The sequence below is a fragment of the Dama dama genome, chromosome 9 (assembly GCF_033118175.1).
Source record: "Dama dama isolate Ldn47 chromosome 9, ASM3311817v1, whole genome shotgun sequence".
NCBI classification, from domain to species: Eukaryota; Metazoa; Chordata; class Mammalia; order Artiodactyla; family Cervidae; genus Dama; species Dama dama.
In genome coordinates, this window is record NC_083689.1 from 23,653,016 (window position 1) to 23,678,956 (window position 25,941).

A 25,941-nucleotide genomic window follows, 5' to 3' on the forward strand; every position below is an offset into this window, starting at 1 on the left:
AAGGTCTGGAGGTAAAGAGGGAGCCCTGAGGACATGGTGGGGGCGGAGAGAGACCCAGGCAGAGGGCCCAGGAAAGCACCACGCCTGCCGTGTTGGAGGAGCAGCCAGGAAGCCAGTGGCCATTACAACTTGGGTTTTCACTCAGCTGTGGGGACCTGCGCAGGATGGTGGGGATGATGCGCCCGCTCAGCGCGGGCTGCAGGGAGGGCAGGTGAGCAGTAATCCGCTTGGCAGAGTCCTCCTAAGAGGATGAGGGCTCTCGTTTTCCTGGGACCAGACAGAATTAGCCTCAGGGACCCTGCCCCGCCCCACCCGCCCAACCCGCCCAGCTCTGGAGGAGTTTGGAGGGTGAGAGAGCCCTGGTCCAGCCCCCTAAGCAGCGTAGGCCACCCCAAACCCAGGTATCTACCCAGGAGGGGGCATGGCTGTACCACTGGGAGTGGGCCCTGGCACTGTGTGTGTGTGTGTCCTTCAGCCTCCTCTAAGCTGGTGGGCACCAGTGGGGTGGACAGAAGGATGGTGGGTAGGCCCAGGTTCCTTGGCTCAGGTGACTGGCCAACAAAGATAACGCCTGTGACCCTGGCAAAAAGGAAAGAGAAGTCCCTTCCCTCTGGTTGGGTTTGCTGAACTGGGGATGGGATGGGATGTCAGTCAGAAGTCCTGGAGAAACCCCTACCCAAGGGGTAAAAGGACCTACCCACTGGAGTTAAAAGGACCAAGAGATGGAGAGAACCTCATAGCTGAATGCTGAAGCACCTGGATCCAGCCATGCCTAGCCCTGGACATTTCCATTCCTGAAGCTCACAAAGACTCTTTTGCTCTGGATGATGTGGCTCGGGTATGAGTCCAAGTCCACTGCAATCCAGGGAAGCTTGGCTCAAAAAATCTCCCCCTCAAGGACAGAGGTTGGGGCCTCTTGGGCAATGCTAGGAATTCCAGGAATCAGGGTGAGAAGCTCAACGAGGCTGGGAGGTGAAGATGGACCTGCAGATCCCCAGCAATCACTGAGGGTGAAAGCTGGGCCATAGAACCACTGGGCCTGAAGTGCTCAGCCCCCCACTGCCTGTCCCAAGTCCCTCCTGACCCCGATATCACAGGACACTCAGCGACATCCAGGGCCTGCCGATAATTGTCCCCAGAAGGCTTTATTAGTTCCCAGGGCCCTGATTTAGTCTCACCCTGGGGGCAACCCCAGTGAGGGGGTATTCTCCTCTGTTCTCAGAAACGTCTGCTTCTCCAGAAAATAAAAAGTCCTGGGGGCAGGCTGGGGGAGGTACCAACTCCCCCCCACCCTGCAATCTGTCCTGTCTCCTCCAGGTCCTTGGAGGGTCAGTGTCCTTTTAGAGAGCTCTGGCCCTCCCCAGCTAGAACTTCTGGTTCTTGCTCAGCCGGTTGTGGCGCCAGATGTTGTGTTTCCGGAGCAGCCGCCAGTACTCCCGGGTCTCTGGGTCCAGCTCCTCCAGCTTCTTGGGGGGGCCCACATTCATCTGGAACAGCCTGATGGAAAGTGGGTGGGAGTCGGGGTTACAGAGTAGTCCCCTTCCCCATGGCTCCCCTATCCCATCCCAGACACCTTGGGCACAGGCTGCAGCAGTACCAGATCCCTTGGTGGCCAGCTGACCTCAGGGCGGTCCCTCCCCACCATGAGCCAGCTCCCGGGCTGTGGAACAGGGGGCGCCCCAATCCCAGTGGCTCTGGGATCTGAAGTAGGCACACGCCAAGCCTTCTGCCTCCTGGCCATCGTCTGTGCTGCGCTGCCCGCCTGTAAGGCCTCCCCACCCCCTCACTCAACCTTTCTAAACCTTACCCAGTTTGAAGGATGGGCACATGGTGATGGCTTCCGCATCCTACCACTGCTCACAGAGCCAAGAGCAAAATTCCCCCTGCAGCCCCCGACAGCCAGGCTCCACCAGGTTCCTCCCTGTCTTCCCCTACCCTCCACCTTGCCCCTTGCTATCCACGTACAAACCAGGTGCAGTTGTGCACAGGGCCTTTGCACTGGCTGTTCCCACTGCCTCTGAAGCTCTGGCCATCCACTCAGGTCTTAACTTACCCACCAACTCCCCAGGGAAGCCCTCCTGAAATCTCAGATGGGATCCCCCAGGCCGTCCTCACCCAGCCCTGACCCACTCACTCACCACTCGGGGTACTCGGAATCCGGCTTCAGGACCACATCCTGGCCCTCCTTGTAGATGTTGACACCCATGGCGTGCGTGGTGAGCCGGACTGGGTCTGTACACACCTCAGGGTCCTTCAGGGTCTCTCCCACCGCAGCACCTTTGCCGCCTTTGCCCCCCTTAAAAACTGCAGTGGAGGAGAGTTATGTCAGCCCAGCTACACCCTCGGGAGGCCAGCCTTCCCTTTCTGCTCCAGCTGCACCCCGTGTACTGTTCTCAAAATGATTTTAACTGGGACACGGGCACTGCATTAAATGACATTGATATTCACGGGCACTACATTAAATGACACTGCTATTCACAGTAACTAAATTCATTCCTTTTCAATTCCATTTTCATTCCTTCTGTTTATCTCACGAAGAAAATCTCCGCCGGCTGCCGTGTGTCTTTAAAACCTCATGTTTCGTTTGCCAAGTCCCTCCTTTCAACAAGGGAGATCAGGCAACGCTGCATCCAGAAAAAAATTTAAATCTTGTTTTGGCTTTAATACTTAGATGCCCATATGGTCCGAATTTCTGGTGGTAATTTGCTAAAAAGGTGACTCTCGGACGCAGAAACGTGCTAGGGACCCAAGTTCAAGTTCTTCCCCCTAACCACTCCCACACCCACACCCCCACCCACCAACCTTGTGCCTGCGCACAGAGTCCAACCGCACCCTAGTTACCTCACACTGCGCCTGCGCAAACAGCCGCGCTTAGCTGCCTCTACGCTTGCGCGCTCATACTAGGATGCGCCTCCCGACTAGCGCTTGCGCACTACGAACTCCCTAATGTCCCCACTATTCTCATTTTGGTCTCTCTTAAGCCAGCTTACCCGGTCTCTTGGCATAATCGCGTACATGTAGTCTTACAGAAGCCGCGCGGTCTGGAAGCTCCCAGGCCCGCCAGCCGGTCCAGCTCCGGGTAGCACCGAAGAGGAGTCTAGCCGCCATGACGTATGCTGGCAACGTGCACGTGCACGTTTCCGGAAGACGTCAGCGGCCGAGGGATTGGGAGTTGTAGGCCCCTAGAGATTTATGGGAAATGTAGTATTCCAGCGGTAGGCATATCTTTATTGTGATTTCTTTAAACTTTTATAGCTATCCCTAGTTAGGGGAAAAAGCGACTTTCAAAGGATGTTTCATTGACCTCTTGCCCTTCAGTTATATCACCTATTTATCACACTTTTATACATTCCTGATTGTATTCAACAAGCAACTGTGTGTGCTCAATCGGGTCCAACTCTGCGACCCCAGGGACTGTAGTCCACCAGGCTCCTCTGTCTGGGAGTGGAAAAAAATGGGATTTTTCCCAAGCACGAATACCGGAGTATTTCCTTCTCTAGGGCACCTTCCTGAACCCAGGGATCAAACCTGGGTCTCTTGCATTGGCAAGCGGATTCTCTACTACTAGCGCCACCTGGGAAGCCTTGGATAGGGGATTATGTAACCGTTAAATTTATAGCAGGTCTGTTTCAGGTCTCTCGCTCCCAATTTTGTGGACCACAGATTACATATGGCGTTTAAAAACTAAAATAAAGCCTCCGGGATCAGGGGGGAGAAAACTTGTTAGCATTACATTAAAAAGTCCTACCACCCTATAAGTTATACCCATGTAGCCAATGGCCCTCAAACTTTCGAAAGTCATCACATGCAACAGGTGATAAATAAGGGTTTGGCTATCCTAAGCCAATTAATTTTCCACAAAGCGGGTCTACACAAGAGAAAAAGAAGTACGTTTAAATCAACTTTTCAAAGTGAAATATTTCTCCAGGTTCTGACACTGGATTCTTCTCAGTAGCTAAATTACTGAAAACCTAGAAGTAATAAAAGCTAACACTTACTAGACTCGATATTTTCCAGCCCTACTGCTAAATCTGCACCCAGCTCGATTTCGTTTAATTAGGAGGTAGGTGTGGGCTTCCCTGGTGGCTCAGCCGTAAAGAACCGGCCTGCCAACCCAGGAGACGCGGGTTCGTCAAGAAGATCCCTAGAGAAGGAAATGGCAACCCATTCCAGTATTCTCGCCTGGGAAATCCCATGGACAGAGGAGCCTGGCCAGCTACAGTCCATAGGGTCGCAGTCAAACACAACTCAGCAATTGAGCACGCACGCATGCACTACTATCCCCAATTTACAACTGAGGAAGCCGGAAGCTCAGGGAAATAAAGTTAAGCATAACCGAGCCATTCCGCCAAGCCGAAAGCCTGTATGCAATCTGTTCCCCGTGCCGCTTCTGGCACCCCTGCAGTCAGAAAGTCTCTCTCTCATGCGCCTTTAGTATTTTTCCAGTCCCATTTCTTCCCATCTGCTATCCCTTAGAATAATGACCAAAGAGGTAGCAGTCAAGCAGTGATTTTTAACCGCACTTTGCAGTTGAGGAAATAGGCTCAGAAGCCTGTCGGAGCTTTCACGCCGAGTAAATGAAGGCTTGGAATTCGAACTCGTGGTCCACACACCTGGAGCCCCTGCGCCGGCGAGGTTGTCTGCAAGAACTACATTTCCCAGCAAGCCCAGCGGGAATGCGCATGCCCAGTGATCCAGGAACGCTGCGCGGATCTGGAAGCGGCGGCGGAATTGGCAGGAATTGGCAGGCGGCGGTCACTGAAAGCACTGTACCAGCTTAGCTGCGGGGTCTCGGCGGCCCGCGGGTTGAGACCACCTCGGTTTGGTAAGTGAGTGTCCCGGCGGGGCATAGAGAGGTCTGGAGCCAGCATCTGAGGTCACGGGTCTGAAGTCTTGAATCTGGGGTCCTCGAGAGGACTCGGGTCTTAACTCTCAGCTTTAGGCTCAAGTTTGTGTCTTCAGGCTGGGTCTGAGGTCCAGGTCTGAGTCTGGGGTTGATCTTGAATGTGGAATTGGAGATTTTGAGGTGAGTCTGCTTTCTGGCATCTTGGAACTCTAGTATTTAGTCTGAAGTTCTGGATCTGAAGTCTTGGACACCTGTCGGGTCTGGGTAGTCAAAGTGTGTCTCCAGCCTGGGTCGCACATCCCGGGGAAGGAACACTTGGAAGAATCAGGGCTGGGGTTTACGGGGTTCACGGGTGGGAGGGGAAGGTCTGGGGAGTCGGGCACAGGAGAATCCCCTGGGGTTTGGAGCCCAGGAAGCCACTGCCTTAACAACTGCTGATTCTACACCTCGACTTCCTCCCCTGTAAAATGAGGATCATGGCAGAATCTTCCTTGCAGGGTATGGTGGGGATTAAATTATGTGTTTTTTATGAACATTTACCAGGCTAGATCCTAGTACCAAGTTGGCAGCTGAAAAATCTCATCTTTTTTTTTTATTGTGCTGTGGGTCTTCATTACTGCATGGACTTTTCTCTAGTGGTGTAGAGTAGGGGCTGCTCTTGAGCTGAGGTGCATGGGCTTCTCATTGTGGTGGCTTGGGCTCTACAACGCAGGGGCTCCAGTAGTTGTGGCTCCCGGGCTGTAGAGCACAAACTCAATAGTTGTGGTCCACTGGGCTCAATTACTCCATGGCATGTGGGATCTTCCCAGATCGGGGATCGAAACCCATGTCTCCTGCGTTGACAGGCTGATTCTTTACCACTGAGCCACTAGGGAAGCCCAGAAAATCTAATTTTTGAATCTCCCTTTCAGATGCTGGCTTGAGCCCAGGGTCCAGGCATGGAATTCCTGACAGCCTCCCAACCCCCTCCAGGACCTCCAGCCATGGACTTGGAAGAGCCCAGGGACACACTTTTGCCCTCTCAGGACCTCACCCGTGATTGCCAGTGGGACCCCACACCAGGAGGCTCTGGCAGCCTGAGTCAGATGGAACTTGATGGGCTAAATATTCAGGATCTGGTGCAACAATTTGAAGCTCTGCCAGGTGACCTGGTGGGCCTGTCCCCAGATGGATCCCCGTGCCCCCTGCACATTGCCACCGGCCATGGCCTGGCCCCACAGGACATGGCTGATGCCCATGGGCTCTTGTCTGCTGAGGCTGATCGGGAAGACTTGCTGAGTCTCTTGCAACAAGATGAGGGCCCTCCTTCCTTGCCGGGTCCCCAGGAACCTCCTCCGGACCCTGCTCCTCGCCTGTTGCAGCCCCCTGAGGACCCAGAAGAGGACACTGGCCCCCAGGAGTGGACGGAGGGAGCCTCTGCTGAGCAGGATGAGGACAGGAGCTCCAACAGCTCCCCGGAACCCTGGCTGGAGACCTCACCTCTGGTCACTCCTGAGGAGCCACCTACCAGTGTCCAGGTAGAGCTCACCCCGCCCCCCAGGCCTCCACTGTTGGGAACCAAGCAGGAGGACTCAGGCCTGCCCATCTTCTCTCTTCTTCCAGAGACCCAAGACCCTGGCTTCCTACCCTGCCCTCCAGGAGGGTGAGTGTCCCGCCCACCCTGGCCCCAGGGGCTCAGGGGTTTCAGAACAGCCCGACCCGAGTTCCCAAAATTTGGCACAAAGTTAGCCTGTGAAGAGTGGCTTCTAGAGAGGCCCTGAGGTTGGTTTTGAATAGATTCTTTATACCTGGGAGAAGAGAGACAGTCTTGAGAATATTCTGGAATGAATAGGGCAGTCTTGGCAAATTGTAGCACTTGATTCTAGAGCAAGAGTTGGCACATTACTGTCCATGGCCCTTCTGCTATGTCTGGTGAGCTAAGATGACTTCTGCATTTTTATTTTTATTTATTTTTTTTTTTTTCATTTATTTTTATTAGTTGGAGGATCTGCATTTTTAAATGGTTGAAAAAAATTGAAAGTATTTCTTGATGGGTGAAAATGATAGGCAATTCAAGTTTCAGTATCCACAAATAAAGTTTTATCAGGACAAACTCAAGCCCATTCATTCAAGTGTTGTCTGTGGCAGCCTTCCTGTTACCACAGGCCAGGTTGAGTAGTTGCATCAGAGACTGTAGGAAAAATAATTACTGTTTGGCCTTTTGCAGAAGAGTTTGCCAGTCCGCCCTCAAGGCATGAGAAGTACTGTTCTGGCCACCTGGAATATTCAAGAATATTCTCCCCCCATGCTGCCTGAGGCTCTAGGTCAAAGGACAAGTTCTGTAATCTTGGGAAAGGGTGCTGGTTTGGACTTGTATTTCCAAGAAGGTTCTAAAGTCATGGAGCTAGATTCACCTAGCAAGTTCCAGAACCTGGCATTTTGCCTGTGGTTAAATGTGACCTGGGCTGCTGAGGGCGTTTTGGAATGATGAGCAGAGCTGTCCAGTTCTCCCAACTGAGCAGTCTAGAACCATGGAGTGAATAGAATTTATCTCTGGTTTCTAGACCATTAGGAACTCTGCTAGAACTGGGCAGGGCTGTCCAGTTCTAGAGTCGTCAGAAAGTTCTGGAGCTATACAGCAGAAATACAATTCCAGCCACATATCACTTGAAATTTCTTAGTTATCCACATTAAAAAACCACTCAAAATTAACTTTGTTGTTGTTCAGTCACTAAGTCATATCCAACTGTTTGCAACCCCATGGACTGCAGCATGCCAGGCTTCCCTGTCCTTCACTATCTCCCAAAGTTCACTCAAACTCATGTCCATTGAGTCGGTCATGCCATCCAACTATCTCATCCTCTGTCACCCCCTTTTCCTGTTGCCCTCAATCTTTCCCAGCATCGGGTTCTTTTCAAATGTGTCGGCTCTTGACATCAGGTGGCCAAAGTATTGGAGTTTCAGCTTCAGCATCAGTCCTTCCAATGAATATTCAGGGTTGATTTCCTTTAGGATTGACTGGTTTGATCTCCTTGCTGTCCAAGAGACTCTCAAAAGTCCTCCTACACCACAGTTCAAAGGCATCAATTCTTCAGCGCTCAGCCTTTTTTTATGGCCCAATTCTCACATCCATACATGACTACTGGAAAAAATTAACTTTAAAGTTAACCCAACATATTTAAAATGTTATTTCAATGTACAATTAACATTTTATAATTATTTTATTTTTTTTAATATGAGAGTTTCAAAATCCAGTGTCACATTTTACACTTACAGCATGTCTCAGTCCAAACCAGCTGCATTTCAAGTGCACAACGCCTACCTGTGCCAGGTGGCTACCATATTGGATGGTTCATCTCTGAAACCCCAGAGCAGAGTTGTCTGCTGTCTTGGAATGCTGAGCTCATGAAGGACAATAGGACAGAACTGGCTATCCTTTAAGTTCACGGGGGTGTGGTTTCATTCCCTAGGGCCTACATCTGTGGTTTTCCAAAAAACAATAGCTATTGGTTAGAATATTCTAGAATCACTGGCACTCCTGTCTGACTCTAGGTTACTCAGGAAATTCTAGAGCCATGTGGGCAAAGCTTTTTGAGGTTCTGGGCTGGGTTGGGGGGTTCTAGAACTATGAGCAGAGTTGTTTGTTTCTGGACTGTTCAGATCATTCTTAGAATTTCCAGGTGTACCTGCAGTTGTGAATCGTTGTGGGGATTGTAGAACCATTGGAAGAACTTCTGGATGCTATCTGTTTTTAAAATTGTTTATTTATTTGGCTGCACCAAGTCTTCGTTGCAGCATGTGGGATCTTTAGTTTCAGCATGTGAGATCTAGTTGCCTGACCAGGGATCAAACCAGGGCCCCCTGCATTGGGAGCATGGAGTCTTAGCCACTGGACCACCAGGGAAAGTACCCCCAGTGCTATCTTGATTAAGAAGTTTTGGAATCATAGAGTGGAGAAATCTGATTCTAGGTTTCTAGAATCCCTGGCAGAATTCTGTGGTTTGAGACCTGTCAGGGAGTTCTATACTCATGGACCAGGAGCCCCTGGGGTTCTCGATAGAATGAGAGTTTGAGTTATGTGGACAGTTGCCTCTTTGTATTCTACACAGTTCTATGACCATGGAGTTGAGCTGTCTATGGTCGTAGGCTGATTGGAGAGAATTCTAGAACAGTGGGCATACCTAATTGTTTCTAGATTGATTGGGATTCCTGAACCATCCAGCGGAGTTGACCATGGTTCTAGAATGTCACACATCTTAGACATAAGAGTGAGGCTGTCTGGTTCAAGCCTGATTCCTGGAATTCCAGAAACAGGGTGGAGGCATCTGTGGGCACTAGAGCTGTTTTTGGGTCTGGCCATGGTTCTAGACCCACAGCCTGCTCCTGAAACTGCGTGCTCAGCCCTGGAGTCCTTGCGCCCTGGGCAGACCAGGCTGTAGATGGACGGAGGGCTCTCCGTCTGTGAGGGTCGAGCCTCTGGTCCACGGCTCTGGCTGATGGAATGGCTCTGGGACCCCAGAGGGGGTGGACCGGCGTGGCTCCAGGCGCTGAGCCGCAGAGCAGAACTTTGTGCTTCCAGACCATCCAGGACTCTGGGAAGAGCCCATAGGGGTGGATGAAGCTGGCAGGGGTTCTAGGGGGCTGACCCACCTCTGTTGTCACCCTCAGTATCCGGCCCCTGCGACCACGAAGACCTCCTAGACGGTGTCATTTTTGGGGCCAAGTACCTGGGCTCCACCCAGCTGGTGTCTGAGCGGAACCCACCCCCCAGCACGCGCATGGCGCAGGCCCAGGAGGCTATGGACCGTGTCAAGGTGAAGCCCTGGGCTGGTGGGTGGATGGGCAGGCGGGCAGGCTCCTCTGAGACCCCCTGAGCCTGGTGGGTCAGAGTCTGGGTCTCTGGGGGTCTCCATGCCCCACCCTGCTCCCCACAGGCCCCCGATGGGGAGACTCAGCCCATGACGGAGGTGGACCTGTTCGTCTCCACCAAGAGGGTCAAGGTCCTGATGACCGACTCCCAGGTACCAGGTTGGGCCTGGTCTCTGGGGCGTGGGGGGCTCCACCAAGGGACGGGGCCGAGCAAGGCTCCTGTAGCCCACCCAGCTCAGGCTCCCCACTCCCGCCAGGAGGCCATGATGGACCACGCCCTGCAGACCATCTCATACATCGCTGACATCGGCAGCACACTGGTTCTCATGGCCCGGCGGCGCCTGGCCCATAGGCCGGCAGCCCAGCCTCACAGCCGCCGCCTCTACAAGATGATCTGCCATGTTTTCCACTCAGAGGACGTGAGCAGCGGGCTCTGGGTGTCCTGGGGGTGAGGGGGCATGGCTTGGGCCCCTGCCATGAGCCCCACCCAGCCACTCTGTCACCCTTGCATTCTTCCATCCCCGCCCTGCTCTGGACCCCAGGCCATATATCCCTGGCCTTCCTATAAGACTCTGACGCTGGCAGCCACCTCCACAAGCCCTCCCTGCCCCAGGCCTGTCTCCCTTCCCCTCCCCTAGATTCTCAGGCAGAGGCTTTGGGGGTACAAAGGCCAGCTCTGGGAATATCAATGTATTGGTGGGGGACCTGAAGGAGGTAGGCAGGACCCCCAGAGAGGTGCTACCCACCCCACAGGCCCAGCTCATCGCTCAGGCCATCGGCCAGGCCTTTGCCGTGGCCTACAGTCAGTTCCTGCGGGAAAGCGGGATCGACCCCAGCCAGGTGGGCACCCAGCAGAGCCAGGGGGCCATGGGCCCCGGCCACCTCCACAACGGGGACCTCGACCACTTCTCCAACAGCGAAAACTGCAGGGAGGTGAGCAACCAGGGCCCCACCCCCCCCCCAGCCCACCGAGTGGACCTGAAGTGCCCCCCCACCCCACCCCTCCCACCTCTTCTAAGCTTCCCTCAAGTGCCACCCATGGCCCCGCAGGTGTTCATCGAGAAACGCCGGGGCGAGGGTCTAGGTGTGGCCCTGGTGGAGTCGGGATGGGGCTCCTTGCTGCCCACTGCTGTCATTGCCAACCTGCTGCACGGGGGCCCCGCTGAGCGCTCGGGGGCCCTTAGCATCGGTGACCGCATCACCGCCATCAACGGGACCAGCCTGGTGGGGCTGCCCCTGGCCGCCTGTCAGGCTGCCGTCCGGGTGAGTGCTCCAGGGTGGAGGGCCTGCGAGGCCCACTCTGCCCCGCCACGTGGCTCCCAGGCACTTAGGGAAACTGAGGCTCAGAGAGGAGAAGCCCAGGGACACCCTGCTGGTGCCAGAGCAGGATGGAATGCAGACAGCCTTGACTCTGTGCCACGAGGCAGCAAGGGTGTTCTTGAGTCTTGACTCCTTGTTGCCCAGACGGGGCAACCTAGGCCCAGAGATGGGGAGGGACCTGGCCAGGCCAGAAGGGCAGGACTGACACAGTCCACACCGTGTTACTCTCTGTAACCCTGTCCTGCAGGCACTGCTGGACTCTCACTTTTGACCATAACTGAAGCCCAGGGAGATGAGAGGTGACACAGCTCTCACTATTAGGCTGCCCAGCCCTGGTCTGGGTTCTTAACCACTTCTCAAGAGGTCTTGTAGAATCTACAGCTTCCATCTTATGAGTGGATAAACTGAGGCCCAGGAGGCTGCAGTTTGACTAGAAGCCTGGCAGTACCCCACCCACGCCCCCTCCGCGAAGGCCCAGCCAAGCCAACAGCCCCCATCTTGCACAGGAAGTGAAGTCGCAGACGCTGGTGACCCTCAGCATCGTCCACTGCCCTCCGGTCACCACGGCCATCATCCGCCGGCCGCATGTCCGTGAGCAGCTGGGCTTTTGCGTGGAGGATGGCATCGTGAGCTCACAGCCCAAGAACCGGGGAAGGGGGTGGGGTGGCCCCAATCCCAGGCCCCTGAACAGCGTGGCCCTTCCTCTCCCCCCAGATCTGCAGCCTCCTTCGGGGTGGCATCGCTGAACGTGGGGGTGTCCGCGTGGGACACCGCATCATTGAGATCAATGGACACAGTGTGGTGGCCACACCCCACGCTCGCATCATCGAGCTGCTCACTGAGGCCCACATTGAGGTGGGCGGGGGTCTTGTGGGAGGAGCCAGTTGTGGGCGGGGTCTAGTAGGAGGGGCCCAACCGCAGCCTCTGCGTCCTCTCCACCCCCAGGTCCACATCAAGACGATGCCCGCCGCCACCTACCGCCTGCTCACAGGCCAGGAGCAGCCGGTGTACCTGTGATCGACCACCTTCACCCCCACCATTGTGCCTTAGCCCCTGCTGGCCCTGGAACTCCGTCCGCGGAACCTCCTCGGCTGGCCAAGGTCCCAAAGGTTTTTGGTTCTATATTATTTTCTGATGTAAAAAATTAAAAGCTTATTGAATGGGCAAAATCTCAGATCTGGGTCTGTGAGGTCGATGGAGGAAAGACAACACTGACTGTGGCCCCTTGTCCCAGGAAATCACTAGAAGCCAGTGCTGTGAAAATACTCTATTAAATACCAGGTGGGGGGAGGCAGGTTTCTAGGTTCTGTATGGGAGTCTGAGTCTCAGCTCCATGGAGGAAATAGGAGGACAGGCCAGCTGGCCACCTGGAAGGGGGTCACAGGTCAGTGGCTGGTCCCCAGTCATAGCCGTCTTCATCAGAGGACTCCACATCTCTGGCCCGTGTAAACTTTTTCCTCAGAGCTTCCCTCTCATATGTCCTGGGGATCAGAAAATAGAAGAGGCTGTGGGTGGGGAGGGTGTGGACTTACCTACTGTTAACTGAGTTGACTCTGGGCTAGGCACAGTGGGTGTAGTCAGAGATGAGCAAGACTCTCAAACTCCTACACATCCTTCAAAGCCCCAGCCCCAATGTCCCCTCCTTCGGGAAGCCTTCTCATCCTCCCAGGAAGAGGGTTCCTATTCTCATGGCCTTGACTGCATGGGACTTGGAGTGGCTCTCTCTGGCTCTATCTCACCCACGAGGCTTTAGCACCACAAAGGCACAGCTTGATTCTAAGCACCCCAAAATCCCAGGGTGGAGGGGTTAACAGTCCCAATGTGGAGTACAGGGACTCTTACCTCATGCTCTCTTGTCGCCGTTGACCTTGTGGGTGGCGGCTATCCATCTTGGAAAGGGAGAAAGAAGGTTAACCCTTACCCCCACCAAGGAATGAGAAATAGGGATGAGTAACCACCCCCATCTTACCTCCCTCCCTTTTCCCAGGCAGTTCTACCCACAAACTTTCTCCTCGTCCCCACAGAAGTCTTGAAACCATCCCCAATTTTAAATGAGAAAATTGATTTGGACAGGGCAAGGCCTTGACTGAGACCTCCCAGCCTGTCAACAAAGGGAGAATTGGATTTCCCATCTGTGACATTCCTCAGAGTCGTGTTGTCAGGAGTGCGTAAATGAGTTCATGTGTGTCAACTGCTTAGCACAGAGCTGCCTCATAAACAGGCTGCCACAGACGGTTGAACAGGTTGGGCACTGCGCAACCCCACAGCACCATTCTACCAGCGACATCATAGATTTGTACATTTTTACATTACCCTAGAGAGGGTCTGGAGAACTTTCTCGAATTCACAGAAAAGCACCTCGGGGGCTGAGGCAGCACCACAGAGGATAAGTGCCCAGTCAATATTTGTTATTGTTAAATACCTGACGGCAATGGGGAGGGACTTGGACTAAGTGTATTCAGTTTAAACAACAAGCTTGTGGGAATTCCCTGGTGGTCCAGTGGTTAGGACTCAGCTCCCACTGCAGGGGGCCTGGCTTCAATCCTTGGTCCAGGAACTAAGGTCCCTCAAGCCTCGTGGTCAAAAAATACAAAACAAAGCAGCAGCAACAACCAAATAAACAATGAGCTTGTGATGTCAAGACTCTACCATCAATCTCTGAATCTAAGATAAGGAAACTCATGTAGAGGTTAAACATTTGTTTTAAGTGACTCTGGTTTAAACATCCTAGAAGCGGGTCTGAGATACTGATGTGATCAGGGAAGTTTCTGTTCCTTCACATCCAGGGGGACGGGGTGCGGGGGTGGGGGTGGGGTAACAGGCTCCCTACACGTCTCAGCCCCATCCCCAAACCCTTGCTGGCACCACCCCCATGCTCTGGTCACCTGGGCTCCCTGGGGACCGGAGGGTCTCCCATGATCCTGCGGGATCTGGGGCTCATCCCCCAGCACGGGCTCTGAGGACCGGGCCAGGGCTGGCACCCGGGGCCCCTCATCCACGTCTGTGTGGGGCCCACCCTCGCCATCCGTGTAGCCTTCACCGTCCGTGTAGACGCTGCCCTCGCCATCTGTCTCGTAGTCGCTGTTGACCCGGCTGTCGCAGCTCAGGTCCGCAGAGCTGTCCGCCAGGCCGTGGTGGGGGAGGTCCAGGTTGTCTTCCGAGGAGCTGTCCAGCTGCGGGTGCACATGGCCGGGCTGAGACAAGACCCTTCCCCCTCCCCACTCCCGCCTCCAGCCCCAAACTTCCTTGATCTGAGACCAAACCCCAGACCCATGACACCACCCTTCAAATTCCAGTCCTCAACCTCAAGTCGAGGCTTAATTCTTGACCCCAAGGTGAGTTCTCACCATTGACCTTATTCAAGACAGAGCCTCCAAATCTGAACTGAGCCCCAAGTCTTGACTCCAGCCCCCAGAGAAGACCCCAGTTCCCAAACCCAACCCCCAGTCCCATCTCATCCCAGGAACCAGGTCCAGAGACCCTAGCCTCAGGGTCAAATCTTGGCCACGCCCCCTAGTCCCTAACTCCAGGCAGGTCCCACCCCCTGACCCAGGTACCTGGTCCTCAGCCGTCCAGATGGGCCTTGTCTGCTGCTCCTGGATGATGGCCTTGAGTTCTTGGTACCAGGAGTCACTCGTACCTTGCAGGGGGATGGTGGCTACAGGGAGGGGGCATCAGCATGGCTGGGAGACTCAGGCCAGGGCCCACCACCCACCCCAGACCCTCAGCTCCCGTTCCACCTGTGAAGAGGTGGTCGCTGTACTTCCTCAGCTTCTGGGCCTGGGCGTAGAGGCGGCGGGAGCTGCGGCGGGAGGCGGGGGCCAGCCACTGGCGCAAGGCTTTGAGGGCTGTGCGGCTCTCAGGAATACAGAAGACCACAATGGGGTAGTACTGCACATAGTTGAGGCGCTCAATGGCTGAGGGTGTCACGTCCAGGAGCGCGTGCTTGTCCTGGGCCGGGCCAGCGTCGGGGGCAGTGGCGCGGGGCCAGGAGACAGAGACAGAGAGGTGGAAAGAAAAACCACATCCAGAGACAGAGCATTGGAGACAGGTGAAGAATCAAACAGATGGAGATGAAGAGTCTGAGGTCAGAGTGGACCCCCAAACCACTCACATCTGCAGGCCAGCATGTTGGGGTGGAGTTTGGTGTTGGCCTGGGTCACAGTGTCTTGAGCACAGAGTCCCCAGTTTGATTCTCTGCCTTTTCTCAGGGCTTGCCACTGCATGACACAGGGCGGGCTCTGTCCCCCTCAAGCCCTCCACATGAAAAAGCCTCCAAAATGGGCCTCCATGAAAAATCACATCTGTGGGGCATGGGACCAGAACAGGTTGGAGGCCTGGGCCTCAGTTTCCCCATCCATGAAATGGGACCCACAGCAGAGCCTTGCTTACTTTCTCCGCAATCACCCGCACAGTGTCCAGTCTGATGATCTTGGAGGGGCTCTCAGTCCTTGACACGCTCTCTGTGGAGGGGAGAGGCTACTGGCAGCTTCAGGAGGCAGTCACTGGCCCTTCAAATTCATGTCTACCTGCCCCTCCCTTTCTCAAGAACCCACCATGGCTCCCTATGGCCCTTGAGGGAAATCCTAACACCAGCAATGGTAGCTCCTGTTGGCCTCATGCCTGACACTACACTGGGTCCCCTCTTGAACATGACCCTCACCTCCTTCTCCTGAACAGGAGTGGCGTTACTGGCCCATCTGGCAGATGGGAAAACCAAGCCTCAGGGACATAAGGTCACCAGCTCAGAGTCACTGAACCAAATGGCATGAGGAGCTGGGTGCAGAGTCTGAGCTCCAGACACTCTCCAAGGCTCAGTCCCAGCTCTAGGCCTTTGCTTGGGCTGTGACCCAAAAGAAGCCACTCTCCCACCCCCACGTGTCTTCTATGACCCTAGATGAAGTACTGCTTCCTCCAGGAAGCCCTCCTAGATATCCTGGCAGCTGAGGGAGAAGGCATGCCCTGCCCTGGGGTGCCTAGAAGGGAGGGGGACACAACCTTGCCTTTTTCTCTTTGTTGTGGTAATCTGTGTAACATAAAATGTACCATCTTAACTGTTTTTAAGTCCACAGCTCAGTGGCATTAAATACATTCACAGTATCATGCAACCACCCCTACCATCATCTCCAGAACTTTTTCATATTCCCAAACTGAAACTCTGTCCTCATGAAACACTGACTCCCCATCCCCTCCCCGAGCTCCTGCCCCACCATCTACTTCCTGTCTCTGTGGATCTGACTTATCTAGGACCTCCTGTGAGTAAAATTTTTCCTTTTTGTGTCTGGCTTTTCTCACTGAGCATCAAGTCCTCAAGGTCCATCCATGTTGTCTGAACCTCCTTCCTTTTTTTAAGGCTGAGTGATATTCCATGGATAGATGGAGCACATTTTATTTATTCATCACCTGTTGATGGATACTTGGGCTCTGTCCACCTTCTGGCTGGTGTGAACCATGCTGAAACTTCATGTACAAGTATCTGTTCAAGTCATAGCTTTCAGTTCTTTTCACATATCATCAAAAAAAATTATTTTAACTTCTTTTCAACCACTTTAAATTTATAAATGCCATTCTCCATTAGCAGGCTGAATAAAAACAACCAGATTTAGCCCAGGAGCTATAATTTGCTAATTCTCTACCCTATCCTAATTGTTTCTGTAGTTGTTCACTTTTGGCGTCCTCCAGAAATTCTGTGTATTTTTTCAACACTGTGTCTAGAGCTCAATAAACAAATGTCTTAAACTAATGAATGGACAGTTGGCAACTGTTCAATTGGCTCCATTGCCAATGACTGCCTGGTGAACATGTTAAGGATTCTGAGGCTCTCTGGGCAAAGAGTGCCAAGATCGATTGAGGCTGCATCATTAGCAGCTCCCTTACCACGATGCCTCAACCCCAGAGGCTGAGAAAGGGTTTCTTTTTTTTTTCAATTTTTGCCACACCCCATGGCATCTTGGTACCAGGGATCAAACCCATACCTCCTACATTGAAAGGTGGAGTCTTAACCACTGAACCGCCAGGGAAGTTTCTAGGAAAAGGCTATGAAACAAATCACCAGTGAGGTTGCTAAAGGACCCAGTTTCTCACCTGCAATTTCAAATTTGTCAGGCATCTCAGCTGTCAATTTCTGCATAGCAATGTCAGCCACGGGTCCCAGTATCACCACCGGGCGCTTGAAACTTGCTGACGGGCAGAGAAACAATGACAAGAATCAGGATCCCATGTGTGGCAAGGACTGCTAGCCTATTGCACAACTGCTTCTTCACTTTCTCCACAGTAGATCTAGTGAGGCCCATGGCTGTCCAGCTAAAGACTACAACTCCCTGCCTCCCTTGCAGCTAAAGGAGGCCATGTGACTGTGTCCTGGCCAATGGGATGCAAGCAGAATGATAAGTGACGTCTGGATGGTAACCTTCATGGAAAGGTAGGAGCCCTCCTTGTCTTCTTACACTAGGACTGTTACTTGAAAGAAAAGGAAACTTCTTGTTTATACAGCTGTCCCTTGAGGTCTGTTAGAGCAGCTGAATCCAGCTAACTCAGTGGTTGGTAACTGCCGTTAAAACCCTCAGGCCACATCCGGTCCATTGCCTATTTTTGTAAATAAAGTTTTATTGGCACAGAGTCACATCTGGTTATGTCCCATTTCTCCTGTTTGTGTGTGAGTCGCTCAGTTGTGTCCAACTCTTTGCAACCCCATGGACTTGTAGCTCACCAGGCTCCTCTGTCCATGGAATTCTCCAGGCAAGAATACTGGAGTGGGTTGCCATTCCCTTCTCCAGTGAAATCTTCCCAACCCAAGGATCTCCTTTATTGTAGACAGATTCTTTACCATCTGAGCCACCTTCTCATTCTGGGTCACCTGCTATTCCCATCCTCCCACTGTTCTAAAAGCCTCTGCACCTGGTTTTAATCCTCTGCCCTGAGGCTATATGTAAGAGCTTAATCTTTTCCCTTCCAGAATCTGGATAAGGTGTATTTTTACATTCTCAGGAAGGGAAAGAATCTCCTGGTTTTGTGCGTATGTATTTTTGTCCTGGGCTTCCCTGGTGACTCAGTGGTAAAGAATCTTTCTACAATGTGGGAGCCGCAGCAAACATGGGTTCAATCCCTGGGGTGGGAAGATCCCCTGGAAGAGGGCATGGCAACACACTCCAATATTCTTGCCTAGAGAATCCCATGGACAGAAGAGCCTGGTGGGCTACAGTGCATAGGGTCACGAAGAGTCAAACACGACTAAAGCATGGCATGGCACGGCATTCTTGGTCCTAAGGAAACCAAAAGTGGGTATTTGGGGTTGAAGGAGGGAGGTAAGGATTGTGGCTTTTGAACACTCTTGTTTGAGGCCCTTCTCCTCCTCCCACCCTGGCCCACCTTCTCTCAGCACCACGCGCTCATATGGTGGGTAGTGACCCTGTTTGGTTAGAGCCGACAGATCCTCGCGGCTCCGATGGGTGGTCTTCTTAGCTCCCCGACGAAGACCCCGGAGCCGCCAAAACTCGGCCCGTGAGTTGGAGCCCGCTGAGGCTCCAGGTGTGACCCCCACAGCCCGCTGGGCAGCCTCCAGACTGGCCAGCTGCTCAGCCCTGGAGAGAAGGGAGGAGGTAAGTGAGCACAGGAGTCCAGTGTGACAGCCCTAAAGATGTCCATGGCCTGAACAGGGGGCCTGTGGACGTGTCACCTCAGTGGGCAGAGGAGACTTTGCAGGAGGGATTAAGTTAAGGCCCCTGAAATGGGGACAACCCTGGCTCCCCGGGGGGACCCAGTGTCACCATAGGGTCCTTATAAAAGGGGGGTGGGAGGTACTTCCCTGGTGGTCCAGTTGTTAAGAACCTGCCAATCCATGGCTGATTCATGTCAATGTATGGCAAAAACCATTACAATATTGTAAAGTAATTAGCCTCCAACTAATAAAAATAAATGGGAAAAAAAAACAACAACAAAAAGAATCCACCTGCCAATGCAGGGGACATGGGTTCAATCCCTGGTCCAGGAAGATCCTAATACCTCACAGCAACTAAGCCCCTGTACCACAGCTACAGAAGTCTGTGCGCCTTAGAGTCTGTGCTCCAAAACAAGATAAGCCACTGCAATAAGAAGCCCAAGCACTGCGGCCAAGAGTAGCCCCCATTCACTGCAACTAGAGAAAGCCCGTGTGCAACAAGGAAGACCCAGTGCAGCCAAAAATAAATAAATTTTACAAAAAAAAAAAAGGAGCGGTGGGAGGGTCAGAGGCAGAGAGAGACAGGAGATGCTGCGCTGCTGGCTGTGAGGATGGAGGGAGGGGCCGTGAGCCAGGGAAGTGGTGCCTCTAGATGCTAGAAAAGGCAGGAGCTTATGCTCCCCTAGAGCCTCGGGAGGACCCAGCCCTGCCCACATCTTGACTGAGTCCCATCAGATTCATTTCAAACTTCAGACCTCCAGAACATGGGATGATAAATGCATGTTGCTCAAAGTCCATAGGTTTATGGTAATTTGTTACAGCAGCTGCAGGAAACTGATACTGGTGCTGACTGCTGGCTGGAGCCTTCTGCGTGGCTCTCCAGAGTGCACCACCAGGGGTGCTAAGTAGCGATGCTAAACCATCCCAGTGTGCAGTTGGTCCCCACCTGCTCTGGTTGGGGATGATGCCCCGCTCCTTCTCCCGGAGGTCACGCCCCATGCGCACCGCCAGCCACTGGCCTCCCCGGGCGGAACTCTGCCCGGGGCCGGGGTACAGTGTGTCCAGCACGTGGAAGACATCTCCGCGGGTGAAGCCCAGGCCGGACGGCGGGCTGGGCTCCATCTCAAAGTGCGTGCGGATGTAGAAGGAGTCGCCCAAGCCAGACCGCACCATCTTCTGGAAGACTGGATGGGGAGACTCTGTGAACTGGTGGGACTCAGACCCCACCTCTCCCCAGGGCTTGACTGTGGATCACACTCAGCCATGGGCCACGCACACCTCTCTCTCTCTCTCTCACACACACACACACACACACACACACTCACTGTCCTGCTTGCGCTGTGTCACCAGCTCCACCTCCTCGCCAACTGGCAGCCCCAACAGGAAGTTCACAGCCTCCTCCCGGGTCAGGTTCTGGAACGGGGTATCATTCACCTGCCGGGAATGGGGTGCAGGGGTGGGACGATGCCCCGCGTGAGAGATCCCAGGTCTTCCTCTCGACAAAGCTCTCAACCCTCTTCTTCCAAGGTTGCTGTCAAGAGTCCTGGAGATTAGGGGATGGCTTTCCAATGTAGGCATTGCCTGTGGAACCCGGGCTTCACACACACTCGTGAAGGTTTGACCCGGAAACTAGGAAACGGGAAATGTAATCAATTCAGGCACAACCAAGTCTCAGTGAGTGGTCAACATCAAGACACAGGAATGGGGTGGGGGGGAGGGGTCTCAGCTGTGACAGGACCAGGACACTGGTGGGAATTTGGTGAAACATGAAAGAGGAAAGACAGGGACTTCTCCGGTGGTCCAGTGGTTAAGAATCCACCTGCCAATGCAGGGGACAAGAATTCAATCCCTAGTCCGGGAAGATTCCACATGCTGCAGAGAAGCTCTATACAGTCAGCAAAAACAAGACCGGGAGCTGACTGTGGCTCAGATCATGAGCTCCTTACTGCAAAGTTCAGACCTTAGTTGAAGAAAGTAGAGAAAATCACTAAGCCATTCAGGTATGACCTAAATCAAATCCCTTATGATTCTTCAGTGGAAGTGACGAATAGATTCACGGGATTAGATATGATAGACGCAGTGACTGAAGCACTATGGACGGAGGTTTGTAACACTGTATAGGAGGTGGTGACCAAAACTATCCCCAAGAAAAAGGAAGACGCAGAGCAGCCAAAAACAAATAATATAAATCAATCAATCAATCAATCAATCAATCAATCAATCTATCTATCTATATAAATTCGAGTGTCTCTGACGGTCTTGCTAGTTCCTATCTATCTATATAAATTCGAGTGTCTCTGACGGTCTTGCTAGTTCCCAGGGAGGCCCAAGAGGCGGGCTCACAGGCAGCAACAGACTCGGGGACCACCCAGAACGCCCACCGCCAGCCGCCCCAACCAAAACTCCCACTCACCTGCAGAATCTCATCTCCCTCCTGGATGCCCTGCCCGTCAGCCGGGCTGCCCGCCTGAACCCCGGACACAAAGATGCCCACGTCATTGCCTCCGGCCAGCCGCAGCCCGATGTTCGCGCCCTTGAAGAAGCGGACCACCCGCGAGTCTGGGCTGTACCTGCGCGGAGAGGCGGAGGCGGAGTCAGGTGGGAGGCGGAGTCAGGGCAGGCGGAGGCGGAGTCATGCGGGAGGCGGAGTCAGGGCAGGCGGAGGCGGAGTCATGCGGGAGGCGGAGTCAGGAGGACCGTGAGCTCCCCTGTTTCCAAGCCGAGCCTCCCAAACAGCCCCACATGGGTGTCCCGGGAAGGCAGGTGGTGGGGACCGGGGAGACACCTCGGCGTGTGCAGGTCCTCAGTTTTCTTTTGGGGCACATACCCGTGGTCCTCCACACTCTGACTGCTGGGCACCCTGTAGATGTCATAGTTTCTTGGCCTCGGGGAGTCTGAAAAGGAACAGCCAGTTTTCCCCAAGTGCACTGACCGGTCCAGCCGCCAAACCTTTGCTGTAGGGTGTCCCTGCCCCTTGGAATGTGGCTGCCCAACCCCCGCTCCTTCCGGGGGGAATTGTCCCTGACCTCTGAGGCCCATGCCAGCCTTCTACACTCTGCATGGCACAGCCTCATTGGCTGAGATCAGAAAAACCAGAGGAGAGGTGCTCAGAATGACCACCCTCTGCTCACCTGTTTGGTTTTTTAAAAAATATATTTGTTGATGACAAATGAGAAGTCAGCATTGTTGAAATGTCTTTTTTTTTTTTTTTGCTGTGCCATGTGAGATCTTAGTTCCCCGACCAGGGATTGCACCCAAGCCCCCTGCATTGGAAGCACGGAGTCTCAGCCACTGGACCACCAAGGAAATCCCTGCTCACCTGGTTCTGACGCGGTCCTAGAATCCATTGAACTTTCCTGCTGAAGCCGGTGGCTCTCCCTGGTGGGGAACAGATTTGGGGTGAGGTGGAGGGGGGGATGTCGAGCAGCAAATTTTAGAATTTTAATTTATCAGCACTTGGGTTTTAATTCTAGTCCTGTCCCTCTGCAGCTGTGTGATCTCAGGCCCTCTGCTCCTCATGCCGTGACTAGTTAATGACCTAAAGAGCCAACAATGAAGTAAGAGTTGGAACCTTGGCATGGGCTGTCCTCTGGCCTCTAAGATGGACTGTGGTGACCTCTACCCCTGGTTGTTACTCCTGTGTGGTCCCCTCCCCTAGACAGACCCCCCTGCTGAGGGTCTGATTCCTCCCACCAACAGCCATACAAGGGAACTTAGAAGTGGATTATCCACCCCCAAAAGCCCATAGCGCTAGACCACGTCTTGGAACCTCCCATGGACAGGAGCGACCTCTTCCAGGCAGGCCACCATGGCTGCATCCTCAAGGTTACTCCATGTGGGAAAAGACATGCCCGTGTTCCCCTCTCATTTGGCCATTCTAGCCAATGGGGTTACATACCCGGGGGAGTTGGTTCGGCTGGTGTCTGGACTCTGCTGCCCATGCTGGGGTGGTGGTGGGATGTGAGATGGTGGTGCCTGGGACAGTTCTGAGCTGAGGTCTGAGATGTCTGTGGGGAAAAACATGTGTCAGCCATGAGCATGGCCTTCCAGGCTGGACCCATTTCACGGAGGGGCACATCAGGCCCCTCTAAGCAAAGGGGCCCAGACCAGAGTCAGGCTCAGCTGGGAACCTCCAGCTCTGATTTGCTGTGTGGCCTTGGGCAAGTTTCTGTCCCTCTCTGAGCCTCTCAGGGCCAGGCTTACCAACCCCTGCTTGGCCCTGCCAGACACAGACTGCTTCCCTTGCCCTCCATTTGAACCTCCCTGCCCAGAGCTGGCCTCCTGGCCCCTCACCCTCCAGGAGGGAGCTGTCGCTGTCACTGACGGCTGGAGGGATATTCACCAGGAACTGGCCTCGGTCCCTGAGCACCAGCAGAGTCAGTTTCCCTTCTGATTTCTCGATCAGTTGCCGGGTGTCACTCAGTGACAGATTCTCACTGGACACTCCGTTGATCTAAAAGGAATCAGGAAAGAAGAGAGGAGGCAAGTTCATGAGAGATAGGGGATGCTAGAAACAGATATTTTGGTGGGGGAACTACAAACATACAACTCTCAGGGGTTACTAAAAACAGACATTCTCAAGAGAAAATGATAGAATTGCATTCCTTCTGTGAGAGGATACTATGCCAAGAACTGACCTCCGAAGAATTCTAGAAACACACAGTTTTCTAAGAGGGATGGGGGAATGCTAGGGAAAAATTTTAAATGGATTGACTCTCTCATCTCCCCAGAGAGGGAAATTTCTCAGGAGACACTGGGAACAGATATTAGAAACAACAACTCAGGAGTAATAATAGAGACAACTCTAATTTGGGGCGAGGGAGTAAATACTTAAATACTAGAAACAGATCATCTCTAGGAGGTGCTAGAAACAGACATCTAGAAGTAGACTAGAAACGCACAAAAGCCACTAGAAACAGACAATTCCTCAGGGTCACTAGAAACAGACAACTCTGAGAAGAGTTTAGAAACAATCAACCAGAAATGATTTGGAAATCAAACACCAGGAATCACTAGAAACAGATTTTCAGGGGAGGAGTCTAGAAGGAAATGAACTCTTAAGGCAGAGCTGCTCCTTGAAGCCTGGTTTCTGGATGACTAGTATCCAGTCACCTAAGGCAGGTCCATGAATCAGTGCTGTAGCCAGGTGGCCATGTGATTCTGAGGATACTAGAAACAGACAACCCAAAGGGTGTACTAGAAACCAACATTTGGCAATGGATTAGCAGCAGATAGGGGAAAGTGGGGAGAATCCTGCATAGCCATCTCCAACCTTTGGAAAATAGATAACAATGCAGCCGGCAAGTAGTTCAGCTCTGCTGACCTTACTGGGTGTCTTGGTAGCACTGTTACTCTCTGGCCCTGGTCTCCCTGCCTCTAATGGGAAGCCCAGGCTTACCTGGAGGATGAGGTCTCCTTCCTGAAGCCCACCGTTCTGGGCAGCCAGGCCCGAATCTGTGATGTGCTTGATGAAGATCTGACTGCCCAGTTTGACCCCAAAATCTGTGGGAGGAGGTGGAAAACTGAGGCAGGGCCTGGCTCTCAGATCCCCTGGCTCTCAGATCCCAGCCTTTTCACCTGCTCTCTACCATCCTATCTTCCCAGCTGCTGTCCTGAGGGGACAGGGCAAGCTTCAGCATTTCCAGCGGGCATTCTCCCCCTCAGGTACCTGTCAGCAGGTGACAGCAGACCTGGTGCCCCGTAGCTGGAGATGCAACACACAAACACCAGGTGGTGCCAAGAACTGGGAAGATGGAGAAAGCGGGGAGGTGGGGAAAGTGGCCTTGGTGGGAAGGGGGGAAGCCGTTTGGGACGAGGTGGTCGGGGGACGGCCTTTCTAAGGGGGTAATGTCTGAGCCAGGTCTCAGATGAAACAAGGGAGCAAATCCTAAAAGGGTCTTGGGAAGGTTGTTTCAGGTGGGAAATGGTCTATGCAAATGCCCTGGGACAGGGATTCTGATGTCATCGCATAGTGGTCGGCAGTAGGTACCTGAGAAGGGACAGAGCCCGGGCTGTCCCTTCCGGACACCCTGATGACAACACCAAAGGGGCTTCGGGGTCACAACCCCCAATATTCAATGAGATCACAACAAACGTTTTCAGGATTATTCAAAGTACGATGTCTACTGGGGTAGAGGTCCCAGTGCCATTTGTCACATCGTAACCACAATTCCAAGATCATGATGCTGTCCTTGAATCAAGAGGGGGGTGAGAGGTCATGTCTCTCTACCTCTGTAGAGGTAGAGGTCTACTGTTCTCTACCTAGAACACCTTGACAATCTACTGATGTCACGATGTGTGAGCTTCCTGTTTCTCTAAGAACATGCCACAAACTTAGTGCATATAATACAACATAGATTTATCTCACAGTCTGAAATGGGCCCCATGGGACTTAATCCAGGTGTGGGCAGGGCTGGTTCCTCCAGAGGCTCCCAGGGAGCACTGGCTTCTGCCTTTTCCAGCTCCGAGGCACCACCTGGCGTGTGGCCCCTCCCTCCATCCTCACAGCCAGCAGCTCAGCATCTCCTGTCTCTCTCTGCCTCTGATCCTCCCCCTCCCTCTTATAAGGACCCTGTGAAGACACTGGGGCCCCAGGGAATCTAGGGTCGTCCCCGTCGCAGGGGCCTAGCTTAATTGCACCTGCAGAGTCCCCTCTGCCCCGTGAGGTGACACGTCCACAGGTCCTGGGATAGGGTGTGGACATCTTTGGGAGCCGTTATTCTGCTGACCACACACCACGCAGGACCGAATGTCAGGGCAGCAATGTGGCCCTTTCCCAGGGACTCCAAGACTCCTGCCAACAACATAGCCCCAAGGCTCACCATCACTCTCTCTCTTCCGCACCAACACGGACTTCACGGGCCGCATTTGCACATCCTGCCGCGGCAGCCGCTTGAAGCCGGACACCAGGGCCAGCCCGTTGGCCTCGGAGCCGCCACCCGGGCTCCTGCGCCCGTGGCTGTTGGCCCGACTCCGGCGACCTGCCCTTGGCCGACGGGAGCGCTCGCCCCAGGAGCGGCCAGAGCCGCTGGACGTGTCCCCCTCGTATCCCCGGCCGTGGTCAACCTCCTCCAAACGCCGCAGCCTGTCTTCCTCATCTGAGTCCTCGTGTCCCGGGGCAGAAGTGACCTTGGTGGCGGGCACCTGGACTTTCCGGGGACGCTTCACCGTCTGTTAAGGGAGGCAGAGATGGGTGGGGGGCCAGTTTAAGGCTCTGGCCCATCCCCTGGGCAGCCCTGGGGGACTCTGGTCCCTCTGAACCTCAACATCC

The 25,941-nt window shown here is 53.7% G+C and overlaps 3 protein-coding genes across 6 annotated transcripts in view; 1 reads left to right on the forward strand and 2 right to left on the reverse strand.

Moving 5' to 3' along the window:
• Nucleotides 1-1,126: 1,126 nt before the first annotated feature.
• MRPL54 (mitochondrial ribosomal protein L54) lies at nucleotides 1,127-3,135 on the reverse strand. The gene is made up of 3 exons (XM_061149301.1): nucleotides 2,991-3,135; nucleotides 2,139-2,304; nucleotides 1,127-1,497 (listed from the first exon to the last, which is right to left on the reverse strand). The coding sequence occupies exons 1-3, from the start codon at nucleotides 3,106-3,108 to the stop codon at nucleotides 1,365-1,367; spliced, it is 417 nt and encodes a 138-aa protein (XP_061005284.1). The 5' UTR covers nucleotides 3,109-3,135; the 3' UTR covers nucleotides 1,127-1,364.
• A 1,552-nt stretch (nucleotides 3,136-4,687) lies between these two features.
• Nucleotides 4,688-12,188, forward strand: APBA3 (amyloid beta precursor protein binding family A member 3). Of its 2 annotated transcripts, none has more exons than XM_061150680.1 (11): nucleotides 4,688-4,825; nucleotides 5,758-6,363; nucleotides 6,449-6,488; nucleotides 9,494-9,639; nucleotides 9,760-9,846; nucleotides 9,934-10,113; nucleotides 10,448-10,627; nucleotides 10,745-10,957; nucleotides 11,521-11,640; nucleotides 11,729-11,869; nucleotides 11,960-12,188. In XM_061150680.1, the coding sequence occupies exons 2-11, from the start codon at nucleotides 5,785-5,787 to the stop codon at nucleotides 12,029-12,031; spliced, it is 1,758 nt and encodes a 585-aa protein (XP_061006663.1). In that variant the 5' UTR covers nucleotides 4,688-4,825; nucleotides 5,758-5,784; the 3' UTR covers nucleotides 12,032-12,188. The 2 variants fall into 2 exon arrangements, with proteins under 2 accessions (XP_061006663.1, XP_061006664.1); XM_061150681.1 differs by having other exon boundaries at nucleotides 9,952-10,113.
• Nucleotides 12,189-12,266: 78 nt separating this feature from the next.
• TJP3 (tight junction protein 3) overlaps nucleotides 12,267-25,941 on the reverse strand; it is a 29,803-nt gene continuing 16,128 nt past the window's right edge. For 2 of the 3 annotated variants that reach the window (XM_061150684.1, XM_061150683.1), the window contains exons 5-21: nucleotides 25,493-25,841; nucleotides 24,070-24,173; nucleotides 22,965-23,124; nucleotides 22,570-22,678; nucleotides 21,991-22,049; nucleotides 21,499-21,565; nucleotides 21,085-21,241; nucleotides 19,997-20,105; nucleotides 19,618-19,855; nucleotides 18,383-18,594; nucleotides 17,099-17,194; nucleotides 15,407-15,477; nucleotides 14,755-14,965; nucleotides 14,572-14,672; nucleotides 13,900-14,187; nucleotides 12,857-12,903; nucleotides 12,267-12,495 (exon numbers count right to left, since the gene is read on the reverse strand). In XM_061150684.1, the coding sequence (XP_061006667.1) occupies nucleotides 12,393-12,495; nucleotides 12,857-12,903; nucleotides 13,900-14,187; nucleotides 14,572-14,672; nucleotides 14,755-14,965; nucleotides 15,407-15,477; nucleotides 17,099-17,194; nucleotides 18,383-18,594; nucleotides 19,618-19,855; nucleotides 19,997-20,105; nucleotides 21,085-21,241; nucleotides 21,499-21,565; nucleotides 21,991-22,049; nucleotides 22,570-22,678; nucleotides 22,965-23,124; nucleotides 24,070-24,173; nucleotides 25,493-25,841 (2,481 nt within the window). In that variant the 3' untranslated portion in view covers nucleotides 12,267-12,392. The remainder of the gene's footprint in view (nucleotides 12,496-12,856; nucleotides 12,904-13,899; nucleotides 14,188-14,571; nucleotides 14,673-14,754; nucleotides 14,966-15,406; nucleotides 15,478-17,098; nucleotides 17,195-18,382; nucleotides 18,595-19,617; nucleotides 19,856-19,996; nucleotides 20,106-21,084; nucleotides 21,242-21,498; nucleotides 21,566-21,990; nucleotides 22,050-22,569; nucleotides 22,679-22,964; nucleotides 23,125-24,069; nucleotides 24,174-25,492; nucleotides 25,842-25,941) is intronic. The other variant, XM_061150685.1, reaches the window with a different exon arrangement.